The sequence below is a fragment of the Narcine bancroftii genome, chromosome 2 (genome assembly GCF_036971445.1).
Source record: "Narcine bancroftii isolate sNarBan1 chromosome 2, sNarBan1.hap1, whole genome shotgun sequence".
NCBI lineage: Eukaryota > Metazoa > Chordata > Chondrichthyes > Torpediniformes > Narcinidae > Narcine > Narcine bancroftii.
In genome coordinates this window covers 327,207,784-327,221,428 of record NC_091470.1, presented here as the reverse complement: position 1 = coordinate 327,221,428, position 13,645 = coordinate 327,207,784, and the positions used below count along the sequence as shown (strand labels likewise).

The window sequence follows — 13,645 nt, the reverse complement described above, 5'->3', positions numbered from 1 at the left end:
TGGTCAACAACATTGCGCAGTATAAGGTGTTCTCCACCATTGACCTGAAGGCAGCATACCACCAACTGCCCATTAGAAAAAGCAATTGAATTTACACGGCATTTGAGGCTGATTACATGTTGTATCAATTTCTGCGACTCCCCTTCGGTGTCACCAATGGAGTGTCCCTCTTTCAGAGAGAAATGGACTGAATAGTAGAGGAGTTCCAACTGAAAGCGGTGTTCCCCTACTTAGACAACGTGACAATCTGTGGCTACACTCAGGAGGGTCATGACACAAATTTAAAACGATTCTTCCAGGCAGCCGAGGAAAGGAACCTAACATACAACAGGAACAAATGTGTCTTTAGTGCCAGGAAGTTGCCAATCCTAGGCTATGTAGTGCAGAACAGGGAAATCAGCCCAGACCCAGCTCGTATGCACCCGCTCCGAGACCTCCCAGTGCCGCACATGCTGGAAGCACTAAAAAGGTGTTTGGGACTTTTCACTTACTACGTCCAATGGGTCCCCAACTACGCCGTCAGGGCCCGCCCACTTATAAAAGCCTCAGTTTTCCCACTGTGCCCAGCAGCCACCAGAGCATTCAGGAACATTAGGGACCATATCATTAAAGCTACCATGCGGTCCATAGATGAGTCAATCCCGTTTCAAGTAGGAATGGATGCATCCGATGTGGCTCTGGCAGCCACCCTAAACCAAGACAGACGACCGGTGGCCTTTTTCTCGCGAACCCTGCAGGGGTCAGTGGTAAGACACTCAGCAGTAGAGAAGGAGGCCCTAGCCATGGTGGAAGCAGTAAGGCACTGGCGACATTATCTGGCGTGCAAACACTTCATTCACCCTTGTCACCGACCAACGGTCTGTGGCTTTTATGTTTGATAACCAGAACAGGGGGAGAATTAAGAAGGACAAAATCCTGCGCTGGCGGATAGAATTGTCTACATTTAACTACGACATTCTATACCGCCCCAGGAGACGCAACGAGCCCTCGGACGCGGTGTCCAGAGTTACTTGTGCCATCCTTAACCACACGTCCCTGTTGCAGAACTTGCACAATGAGCTGAGCCACCCGGGGGTTGCTAGACTGTTTCACTTCATTAAAACCCAAAACCTCCCATTTTCGGTAGAGGAAGTGAGGTCAGTGAACAAGAGCTGCCCCATCTGTGTGGAATGCAAATGGCAATTTTACCATCCAGACAAAGCCACCCTGATAAAAGCTACCAAACCTTTTGAGTGCCTCAGCCTCGATTTTAAAGGCCTGCTCCCTTCCAATAATAGAAATGTCTATTTCCTAAACGTAATAGATGAATATTCCCGTTTCCCCTTCACAATCCCGTGTTCTGATGTATCAGCAGCCATTGTTATAAAATGCCTCCAACCCATCTTCAGCATCTTCAAACCACATACACACAGACAGGGGGGCTGCATTCATGAGCGCAGAAATACAGCAGTACCTGCACGAGAGAGGGATTGCTACCTATTGCACTACAAGTTACAATCCCAGGGGGAATGGACAAGTCGAAAGGGAAAAGGCCACTATCTGGAAAACGGTCCTCTTGACTTTAAAAGCAAAAGACCTGCCAGTTACTAGATGGGAAGAAGTGTTGCCAGAAGCCCTACACTCCATACGTTCTTCGTTGTGTATTGCCACTAACATGACCCCACATGACCGTATCTTTTCTTTCACAAGAAAAGCCACGACGGGCACAGTGCTGCCTAAATGGATGATGACACCGGGACCTGTTCTCCTCCGGAAGTACTGCAGACCCCACAAAGTGAACCCACTGGTGGATCAAGTGGAGTTGAGGTATGTGAACCCTCAGTACGCCTTCATCACATTCCCAGATGGAAGAGTAGACTCGGTGGCCACCAGGGATCTCGTGGCGGCCGGATGTGTGAACAATGTGGAGGAAACACAGATGTCTACGGATCAACAGGGAGCGCAGCAGCAGTCACTAGAACAGTCGTCCATCAAGTCACCCCAGAGGACTATACCACCCACCCCGGAAATCAGGACCCTGGGTACGCCTGCCCCATAAAATATCACCACCGTAGACTTGATGGCAGGACCTAATCATGTTCAAGAGGATCCCCAGCCCACTGGCCACATGGCCATCTAGTACTTCCCACTCCCACACCTCCACCAAGAAAGGGTGAAAGGCAGACCACACTTCCCAACCCTATACCACTACCAAGGAGGTCCACAAGGCAATGGATGCCACGCAAAATTATGGACTTAGGAACTTACAAACAAGGAAAGGACGGGGTGGGGGGGGATTAACAATTTTTTTAAGGGTGGGGTGAATGTGGTGATATGTAATTACACCACTAGGTCACCAGGGGTCATCCCAGTGATCTTGTCTATAAAGCAGTCCAGAGCGACAGTCTCGCCTTCCGGGTTCGTCTTGCAGAGACCAGACCTCTCAGTGTACATATTAGTTTATTGAAGCTGTCTAATACTCGTACTGCTGGTGTGGTTATTGTCAGGACACAGGGAACCTATAAAAATGCCCAAGGGGTACAGAGGAAATAAAAGGTTGGGAACCCCTGCTCTCAGTTATAACCTGCACGACTTAAAGGGCCATCTTCCCTGCAATGCTGACACTTCCCCTTGTTTTGCACGTCTGGTCGGCTTCGTCCTGGAACCTTTCGTTTCTTTTTTTTAAAAAGAATCGCCTTTAAATATCTCCACCGTCACCCAGCCTTCAGAGCGTCTGTCCACCCACAAACAGAAAGTCTGTGTCAACCCCCGCCCGGTCTCTTTGAGCAGGTTCGTGGCTTCTCCCAGGCGTTACCGCCCCTGGAAATGAGAGCGGGCGGGGGCGGGCGCGGGAGCGGGCGGGGGCGGGCGGGGGGGGGGGGGGGGGGGGATGAAATGACGGCAACTCGGACTGAAGAATTCCTCACCGGGGATATCTGCGGCGAGTCTGGGGCTGGGGCTGGGGCTGGGCTGGGGCTGGGGCTGGGCTGGGGCTGGGGTTGGGGCTGGGGGGCTGACAGGCGGCTGAATGACTGTCGGGGCGTGTTCCCCCGGAGCGTCTCCGCGTCCAGCCCCCGCGCTGCAGGAAGTGCGCCGTGCAGCCGCTGACCGCTCGGACGGGAGGGGGGACTTTTCCTCCGCTCCTGCGTCCTTTTTAACGCGAGACTTCATCGATACTTTACTTTGGCTGGTGACCGTTTTGCAGAGGATCTTCAGTATCGGAGGAATGTCGTCCGGATGGTAACGATTTGGAATAAAAACCCCACCCGAGTTTATTCTGCTGGGAAATCGCTGGTAAACGATTAGTTGGCGGCTCGCGAAGCCACCATTCTGCAGACTCGCCCTGACTTTCTTTGGTTCCCCCCCCCCACCCCCCTCGCTGCAGGGACAGGGGCGAGAGAGGCAGTGAATCACGGTGCATTCCCCCGATCAATACCGGGCTTGGGCCAGAAGCAGACCTGGGCGGACGAGAAGGGGTCGGAGAAGTGGCCTGTCGGCTTTGACACTGGTCGTGTTGGGACGGTCACGGGTGGGGGGGTTGACACTGGTCGTGTTGGGACGGTCATGGTGGGGGGGGGGGTGGCACTGGTCGTATTTGGACGGTCACGGGTGGGGGGGTTGACACTGGTCGTGTTGGGACGGTCACGGTGGGGGGGGTTGACACTGGTCGTGTTGGGACGGTCACGGGTGGGGGGGTTGACACTGGTCGTGTTGGGACGGTCACGGTGGGGGGGGTTGACACTGGTCGTGTTGGGACGGTCACGGTGGGGGTGGTTGACACTGGTCGTGTTGGGACGGTCACGGGTGGGGGGGGTTGACACTGGTTCTGTTTGGATGGTCACGGGGGTGGGGTCGTGTTTGGACGGCCACAGGGGGTGGGGTCGTGTTTGGACGGCCACAGGGGGTGGGGTCGTGTTTGGACGGCCACAGGGGGTGGGGTCGTGTTTGGACGGCCACGGGGGGGTGGGGTCGTGTTTGGACGGCCACGGGGGGGTGGGGTCGTGTTTGGACGGCCACGGGGGGGGGGGGGTCGTGTTTGGACGGTCACGGCGGGGGTTTGATGTCGTGTTTGGACGGTCACGGTTGCAAAGTTGACAGAAGGGGAGAGGAGAGCGATTCGGAGTCTCTGAGAGGGGCGTCGCATCTTTTTTAAATTAAACAAAAATTAGATGGTCGATTAAGGTCGGGAAACGGAGTATTGCTGGGCTTTGGAACCGGCGGAAGGAATGGGACCAGCTTGACTTGGTGGTGGCGGGGGCTTTGACGTTGGGAGAGCGAGTTTCCGCATGGGAATTCCAGAAGAGAACATTGTTCCAAACTACTTGTGCACTTTGTTCTTTCACTCTCTTGCTGTTTGTGCGTTTTTGTTTCATACCAGATCGAGTCAGTCCGTGTTGTTGATCCAACTTTCCCTGAATCAAACTCAATTTAACTTTCAGAACCAGATATGTTCCTCTTGCCCGGACTGAATATTTTTAAATTTGTTTTTAACTGTTAGAATGGGACTCACGGCCAGTTAAGAGTGCTGTCAGGTGCAGTCGACATTCAGAATGTCAGTAATATGACCAAAGTTTGCACACTGTAGCAATGGGATTGGAACATGGAACTTTTCCAAACTTGTAATTATAAGTTTTTTAAACTTCTGATTGACTCCTCCAACACATCTGACGTGTGAGGGTTTTCATTCAAATGAAGGTCTGATTCTTCACATTTATCTGGAGAAAATGCTGTCCCAATGAAACTGAACAGGCGTTTAGACCTTATCAGCCCTGGGTGTGATCAGGATTGCTTTATACAAATTCACTAATTGTCATTTAATGTAGCTTTAGACAAACTTGTATCCTGAATATGCATGAGATTGTCTGATCTCGGAAGCTAAGCAGGCACAGGCCTGGTCAGTCCTTGGAGAGAGACCACTTGGGAACACCAGGTGCTGTAGGTTTCTGTGAGGGGTGCTGGACAAAGTGGAGACTCCGCCTTGTAGGCAAAAGTCAAAGAATTTTGTGTATGTTGCATTCTAAATGTATAATTACATGATAACAATGGAACCTTTTTATTGTACCTACCTGATTTACAATTCTGCATACTAAAGGCAACCTTCCATCTCCCCAACTTTTTCCAATAAGAAAAGTATGGATTCAAGCAGCCTGTTCATGGCAGGTGTTTTCAGTATTCACATTCTTTTACTTGTCTAGCAATAGATGATGAATGATGATAGCTTAAAAAGGTGATGATTCATTTTTTTAAAAATTGTTTTTTATTGAATTGAACCAACATTGAATGAAAACTGGCACTCCATTTTATTTGAATTTTTTTTATTAAAGGAATGTGAAAGTGCTTCTGAGTTTTGAAGAACTTTCAACTTCTTTATCCAGTGTGAGATCTAATTTCAAATCTTGATTTAGTTGACCCCATCCTGACCTGCACTTCTGCACAGAGCAGGCACACTTTTCTCCCTTCTGTTATAATCATTACATTTCACTCATTCTTGGTTGGTAAACATGGGGAGATGGTGGTCTTGATAAAATGCATCCGGTGAAATTACTCTGTTGGGCAAGCAAAGATTTGAATTGTGATGTTTATTGCTCATCTGGATCTTCCTGCAAAAATGCTCTTCAGGAGACACAAAACAAGTGGACAGAGTGATCCTTTCTGCCATGCCTGTGTTCCAAGATATTTGAGAATAGAATTCATTGAGGCTCTGGGATAACTTTGTAAAATATTGAGGGCAATTGCACAGTGGAGGAGTGGATTAAAAAAACACTATCATCTGAATTTTCTTTTGTCCATTTAAAGCCTGGAATCCATTGTCAGTTTTTTTTCCCCTTCCATTAATTTGTTGTTTTCTTTTAATAATTGCATTATCTTTTTACCTGCTATTTTTGGTAGTTTTTTTTTAGTTTTGGTGTGTAGAAGTGTCTTTAACATTCAAAGTTGTTTGTGGATAATGTGATATACATTTTTATATCTAATTGAAATAGATAGCACAATGTTCTAATATCAATGTACTTCAGTGAATACACTCACTTCATTAATTCCAGCCTGGCGTTGATGGATGAATGTATACAGGATAGCTTGAAATATGAGGGGAATAAAACCATGACTCATTTCCTGGAATCATTGATCTGAACAGGTTGCATTTTATTAGAATACATACACAGCTTTAGGTATAAATACTTTCCCCTTGATTATACCTTTGGTGTACTAAATACTGTTATGTGGCATGTAAATATATTCAAGTGAATACACTCCAACAGTACAACTTGACCAAGTCCTGATTAATTTTTTAAAATGTCGTCTATATGATTTGATTAAATAATAGCCATTTTAATTTAGTTGTATTATGCAAAATGTTAATAACTCTTCTATTGCAGTGGATATACATAATTTTCTGTTTGGTTTTATAGGCATCACACACATTAATTACTGTTGACACGTAGATGTCCTTGGAAAAATACATTCCTATCCATTCCTTCTTGCCCAGATTGTTGCTTCTTGGTTAGCTTTCTTTTCTTTTCTTTTTCAATCTTTTTATTATTATTATAATTTATAAACACATACAGTTCAAAGAGATATAAAAAATACATAGTAAGTAATGAATTAATACAGAGATATTAAACAATAATATTACAGAATAAAAATATATCATAAAAAAAAATTTTAGATCAGTTTAGGGTGTGAACAATCTCTAAAAAAAAGATATAATTAATAACAATATATGAAAAAAGAGAAAAAAAAACCCAAAAAAGAAAAAAAAAACAAATCTGAATTAAAAAAAACTTTTAAAAAAAAACCTACAGATATAGCTAAACCACGCCGATCACTCCGATCTCATCTTACAGCCCAATTATCATACATAATCATAGAAAGAAAACAGAGCCAGATCAACTCACCACAAATGAAAATATTGAATAAATGGTCGCCAGGTTAACTCAAACTTAGAAGGGGATTCATAGACAGAGTTTCTAATTTTCTCTAAATTTAAACATAGTATAGTTTGGGTAAACCATTGGAAAACAGTGGGAGGATTAACCTCTTTCCAATTCAATAGTATAGATCTTCTAGCCATTAGTGTAAGAAAAGCAATCATACGATCCGCAGGAAGAGATAAATAAGTCAAATCTATCATAGGTAATCCAAAAATTGCAGTAATGGGATGTGGTTGTAAATCAATATTCAAAACAGTAGATATAATGGAAAAAATTTCCTTCCAATAATTCTGTAAAGAGGGACAGGACCAAAACATATGTGTAAGGGAAGCTATTTCCAATTGAGATTTATCACATATAGGATCAATATGAGAATAAAAGCGATGGAGTTTATCTTTAGACATATGAGCTCTATGAACAACTTTAAACTGTATTAGTGAATGTTTTGCACATAGAGAAGAAGAGTTTACCAGTCGCAAAATTTTATTCCAATTTTCATTGGAAATATGAAGGTTGAGTTTTCTTTCCCAATCAGTTTTAAACTTTTCAAAAGTCCCAGAATTTATTTTTGTAATTATATAATTTAGATATCACACCTTTTGGAGGGAATTTTGAATATAGTATATCCTCTAAAACAGTCGTAGTCTCCCGATTGGGAAAAGAGGGTAAAGTCGAAACTAAGAAACTCCTAATCTGGAAATATCGAAAGAAATGAGATCGAGGTAAATCATATTTCATGGATAATTGTTCAAATGACATGAAAGAGTTATCCAAGAATAAATCCGAAAAGCATGTTATACCTTTAACTTTCCAGAGTAATAAGCTTGATCAATTAGAGAGGGATGAAAAAGGAAATTTAGTACAATAGGAGTTTCCAAGATAAAATGACTTAGGCCAAAAAATCTCCGGAATTGAAACCATATACGTAGTGTATGTTTAGCCATTGGATTATCAATTTTTTTATATAATTTAGTAAGAGTAAAAGGGAGAGCAGCTCCCAAAATAGAGCTAATTGAAAAATTTTGTATCGGTTTAATTTCTAAATTTACCCAATGGGGATTTAGAGATAATTCTGAATAATTCAACCAATACCTTAAGTAACTAATATTAATTGCCCAGTAATAAATTCTAAAGTTGGGTAATGCCAACCCTCCCTCTAGTTTAGATTTCTGTAAATATTTTTTCCCCAATCTAGGATTCTTGTTTTGCCAGATATACGAGGACAATTTAGAATCGACCTTATCAAAAAAAGATTTAGGAACAAAAATAGGTATAGCTTGGAATATATATAAAAATTTAGGTAAGATCATCATCTTAATAGCATTAATTCGGCCTATCATGGATAGGGATAATGGTGACCAATTGGTAAGTAAACTGCCGATCTTGTCCAATAGAGGGAAAAAATTATTCCTAAACAAATCTTTATGTTTTTTAGTAATCTTAATCCCTAAATATATAAAATGGTCTCTAGCTATTTTAAAAGGCAAACTATCATAAATAGGAACCCATCCATTAAAAGGGAATAATTCACTTTTATTTAAGTTCAGTTTATATCCCGAAAAATTACTAAATTGGGCTAATAAAGATAAAACTGCAGGAATAGAATTTTCAGGATTGGAAATATATAACAATAAATCATCTGCATATAGTGATACTTTATGAATATCCCTGCAACGAATAATACCAGTAATATTGGGAGCTTCTCTGATAGCAATTGCCAAAGGTTCTAAAGCTAAACTTCTTGGTTAGCTAATTGAGAATTAAGCAGATGTACAAAGTTTGTTTAAACTAAAGTAATTATCAGGAGTGAGGGAAAGCGATTAGCTTATCTCTGGGAGAAAAATGGCACACTGTTAAAGTATGCATTGTGCACAATCTAATCATGTTATATGTTTAAGATTATTAAATAAAGTCTGCAGATGCCATGATTAATTCGCAAAAATGCTGGAGAAACTCAGCAGATCACACAATGTTCTTTATGGCAAAGGTACATAACCAGCGTTTCGGGCCTGGACTCTTCATCAAGGTATGAGCAAAAACCAGGCCGAGCACCTGAATAAAATGGTGGGGGGAGGAGCATTCGCCCAGGGAAAATGTTATAGGCAGATAGGGGTTGGAGGGCAGAAGAGAAAGCTCTTGAATGGAGAGGGAGGGAGGGAGGGGGTTGGGAGTTAACACTATTATGTTCTCCTATCATGTCTTTACTTGTATTACTATAGCCTTGTATTAAAAAATTGTCGTGTTCCCATTTCTTCATTGACTTCATCCTTTTGCTGTACTCTCTGTGCACTGTAGACACTTGGGAATACTCGTAATGTATAATGTTCCCAGAAACACACCTTGAATGGTTTAGTAACAAACCAAATAATTTAAAATAGTAGGGGGAAAGTACATTTTGGAGGAAGAGATTTTACAAATCTACTGGCTTTAATATTTCCTTCGTCTTACTATGTTCAGCCATGCCTTGTCTGTCTTAGTTCTGGAACTCCTTCTTGCATTTTTTTCTGATTTTTTTTTTTTGGAAGATGTTCATCTCGCTCCTTGGACTGCTTTGGATAATCTGTCAGATGATCGTCAGATCAAAGCTACTGTGATAATTTTCCTAATGCATCCTGGGGCTGTTTAATGTTGAGGACACTTTATCCCTTTGTAAAGGGAAGTTGCTCATGAACATCCTAACACTGTCCATATTCTCCAACCAGAACAGTTACAGATGCATAAAGTGAAGTTTTGGTTACACCTATTTTTGTTTTTTTAAATTCCACAAGCAGTAAACTATGAAACACTGGGTTCGTACTAAGTTTAGATACATAAGGTATTTCATCAACTTTGGTCAGCTCATGTTTTACATTTCAGCCATGGACTTGGTGGTGAACCCAGTAAAGAGTAGGAGATAGATTCAGCATGATCTATCTCTTGCATTGCAAATGTGGCTTTCAGAGGTCACCTGAAATGTTGATTCTTGTCGACCCGACTTCCTCCAGCAATTCTTTTTCTGCAGATTCCATTTTTTTGCAGTCGCTTTTACTCCTTCGTATTCTTGACATTTTACATTTTGTTACAATGCAGTTTCATTGTTTATTATCCCAAGCAGCAGATTCTCCAAAAATAAGTGGTTTTGATTTTTCTAAAATGTGCTTTTTCATGCATTTGAATTCTTCTGTTCACTGCTAAACTGTTGACAGAGAACTCACTGGTAAACTAAATAATAGATGAATCAGCATATCTTTCCTTTATCTTCAAGGTGTAATTAATTGGCAATAAGATACAGGTCTTGTAATTAATATGTATGTCGGTTGAGGGTTGTAGTAAATGCTCTCTTGTTGCACAAAAGGAGTAACAAAGATCAAATCACAGGCTTCCATGATTAACACTGTTCATCTTTTTAAATTTTTAACAATACAACGCAGTAGAGGGCCCTTCTGACTCATGAAACCCATGCCACCCAATTAATCTATCAACCCCATAACATTTTGTAAGGTGAGAGGGAACCAGAGTACACTGATAAAACCCATACAGGTCATGGGGAGAATGTACAAACTCCTCAATGTGCTGGATCCAAATCTGGATTGATGGCATTTGTCATAGTGTTTTACTGACTGCAAGGCGGATTTTGCACCTTTGGAAATGTCATCAGAAGATTGCCAAACTTCCTGTTCAGAAGAAATCCTCATCCCATCCAAGCATGGTGGTATCATTGTTGGAGTGGTTTAACTGTGTGTTTACAAAATGGAGCCTGAACTTTGAATATTTCAACAGCTGTTTATATTATTGCAACTTCTGCAGGCCAGTGCTTTTGTATAAAACATGGGGAGCAAGTGGATTACTTAAATGCTGGTCTTGGTGGTAATTTTGAAAGGAGATCGAAAAGAAGCTGAGATGGCTGCAAAAGAATAATCTTGAGATGAGACTTGTTTGTATTTTCATGCATTTAATTTAAAATCTGACAAAAAAAAACTACTGGTTTCTTTTTCTCTTCCATTTTTCAGATTAACTGATGGCGCAGTGTGTGACGAAGGTCGAATTGAGCATTTCTTGTGAGAATCTCTTAGATAAAGATGTTGGTTCCAAATCTGATCCATTGTGTGTGTTCTTCATAAGTACTGGTGAAAATCAGTGGGTTGAGGTATGCAGATTATTGTCATGTATTTCCTAAAATTTGTCGTGATTTTTGTCAAGGATTGAAAAGATAAATTATTTTTAAACACTTTAACTGGGAGTGGAACTCAATGAAACTGATCGTGATTTTTAGTCATGCCAACAAGATAAACTTAGCTTTGACAAGAGTGATTTTTTTTTTCTTCTTCTGTTAGATTTGTCTTAACACTTGCTTGGTGCTTTTCAATAGGACTAGTTAGGAGCTGAACACAATCTGCTGGAGGAACTCGGTGGCTTGAGCAGCATCAGTGGGTGAAAAGAATGGTTGCATCAAAACCCTTCTTCAGGACTGGGGTTGTGGAGAAGGTCAGGGTGGGAGGGATAGGACAGGAGCCCCATGAGAGGTTGGTGAACCAAGGAAAGGTGAAGTATGTCAAACAGAGGCAGGAGATTGGCAGATGCCAAACAAAGAGGGAGAGCGGGGGCAAGAAAGACAAGGGGTCAGATGGAAGATGAGTCATACAGGATGGAGTGGGTGATGAGAAGACCAAGGCTGCCAACGTGGGAAATCTAATGGGAATGTGAGAATGGTGGTCCACATGGAACAAAAGGGGTGAGGAGGGAGCAGAAGAATCCAGTGGGGAGAGGGGGATGGAACCAAAAAGGAAAGGGAGATGAAAATGGGTTAGGGTGGATAGAAAAAGGTGGGTTGAGAAAGGAATGTGGAGAGAGAGGGGTCTTTTTACCCAAAATTAGATTATTCGATGTTCAAACTATTGGGCTGTAGACTGTGCTGACAGAATATGAGGTATTGTTCCTTGAGTTTAGATTGGGCCTCACTCTATCAGTGGAGAAGGCCCAGGGCAGATATTTGGTGTGCAGTGGGAGCGGGAATGGAAATGGCATGCAACCAGGAGCACAGGATGGCCATTCCAGACAGAGTGTAGATGCTCTGCTAAACAGCCCCAAGTATGGACTCGATGATTAAAAGGGAGCTACATAGTGGAGCACCAGATGCAGTACATGAGGTTAAAAGGAGTAGGATGTAAACCTTTGCCTTGCCTGGAAGGGCTGTTTAGGTCCCTGGAAGGTGGTGAGGGAGGAGGTGTAAGAGTAAATGTGGCAGAGGAAAGTACCAGGGTTCACAGAGAGGTGGGTGGGTGGGTGGGAAGGGATGAGTGGAGAAGTGAATCATGGGGAGAATGATCCCTGTTGAAGGTGGGAAGGGTGGATGTGTCTGGTCGTGGGGTCTAATTGCAGCTTGTGCTGAATGTGGAGGTTGGTGGAAGTAAAAGGTGAGGTAAAGAGGAGCCTTAACAATGTTTTGTTTGGTTGGGGGAGGGGGGGGGAGGTGGCAGTTAAGAGGGGAACTGCAAGAAATGGAGGAAATGTGGGAGATGGCTCTTTTGAATATGATGGAGCAGAATTTGCTTTGCTTGAAAAAAGAAGCAATTTCAGATGTCCTGGAATGGAAGGCTTCGTCTTGCGAGCAAGTGAGGCAGAGATTCGAGGGGAAATGGGGTGGTATCGCTGGAGGAGATGATAGGGAGATGTATAGTGGAGGTAGCTGTGGGCATCAGTGGGTTTGTAGTAAATGCATGTTGGATTTAGAAAAAGGAGAGAAATGTCAGAAATGATCCAAGTGAATTTCAAAGAAGGGTAGATATGTTAAAATAACAAAGTAATTGATGAGGCTAGTCTCCCATAATTTGATAATGGTACCCTCTCTGAGTAATTTGTGGCATATGTTTCCAATAGCATAAATTTCTAACTTCACTAAGTCACTGGGTGCCCCAAGCAGTAAGAACAATGCTGAAATAATACAGAAAGTAAAATAAAGATTGGAAAGCTGCAAATTTAAAAAAAAAAGACAAAAATGGGAGAAAACATTTTTTCATGACCAGTGAAGACTGACATTAATTATGAAAATTTATTTGCACCAGCTTTGTTGCTGTGTTCATTTGGTTAAGAAACTATCTGGTCTTGCATTGATTTCATAACTGCATTTACTGAAAAGTTGGCATCCTGCAAAGGAACTGTGGACTGCAGTTACTGGAGTTCCACATCTAGTTGCACCCAAACACACTCCGAAAGTTGCTGTTTGATTTGCATGTTTATTATCTGAGCATTTTGGCCAATTTGTGGTTTAATAAGTGTTGACATCTGTTGATATTTTTCCTTTATTAATAATGTGCCTTAAAATCGATGATCAATTCTTGGGAGAAATGTTATTCTCTTCTTTGACCTCCTGTAGCTTTTATTAACTTGAGGCATGTTTATTTTGTAGATTGATCGCACAGAACGAGTTAAGAATTGTCTTGCCCCAAAGTTCTCAAAGAAGTTCCTGGTTGATTACTACTTTGAGCAGGTTCAGAAATTAAAATTTGGAATCTATGATATTGACAACAAAACAATTGACTTGAATGACGATGACTTCTTGGGACATTTTGAATGTACCCTTGGACAGGTAATTTAAAAAAAAAAATGTTGTTATTCCCTTGTTCTGCAAATTTTCTAAAAAAAATGCACACACACACACATCTTCTAATCTGGCAACATCAGGACTGGCCATTACCAGACCACAGAAAATGCTAAGACAGAAATTGGCCCCTAAGTAAACATATCAAATGTAGAACAAA

General features: G+C 42.1%; 1 protein-coding gene across 4 annotated transcripts in view; it reads left to right on the top strand.

Annotated features, from left to right (window-relative positions):
- Window positions 1-2,461: 2,461 nt before the first annotated feature.
- The window catches only part of LOC138755638 (copine-3-like), a 47,102-nt gene continuing 35,918 nt past the window's right edge, over window positions 2,462-13,645 (top strand). For 2 of the 4 annotated variants that reach the window (XM_069921993.1, XM_069921990.1), the window contains exons 1-3: window positions 3,001-3,273; window positions 10,898-11,034; window positions 13,294-13,473. In XM_069921993.1, coding sequence (XP_069778094.1) covers window positions 10,906-11,034; window positions 13,294-13,473 — 309 coding nt within the window. In that variant the 5' untranslated portion in view covers window positions 3,001-3,273; window positions 10,898-10,905. Of the gene's footprint in view, window positions 2,770-3,000; window positions 3,274-10,897; window positions 11,035-13,293; window positions 13,474-13,645 lie in introns of those variants that run through there. The other 2 variants (XM_069921992.1, XM_069921991.1) reach the window with 2 other exon arrangements.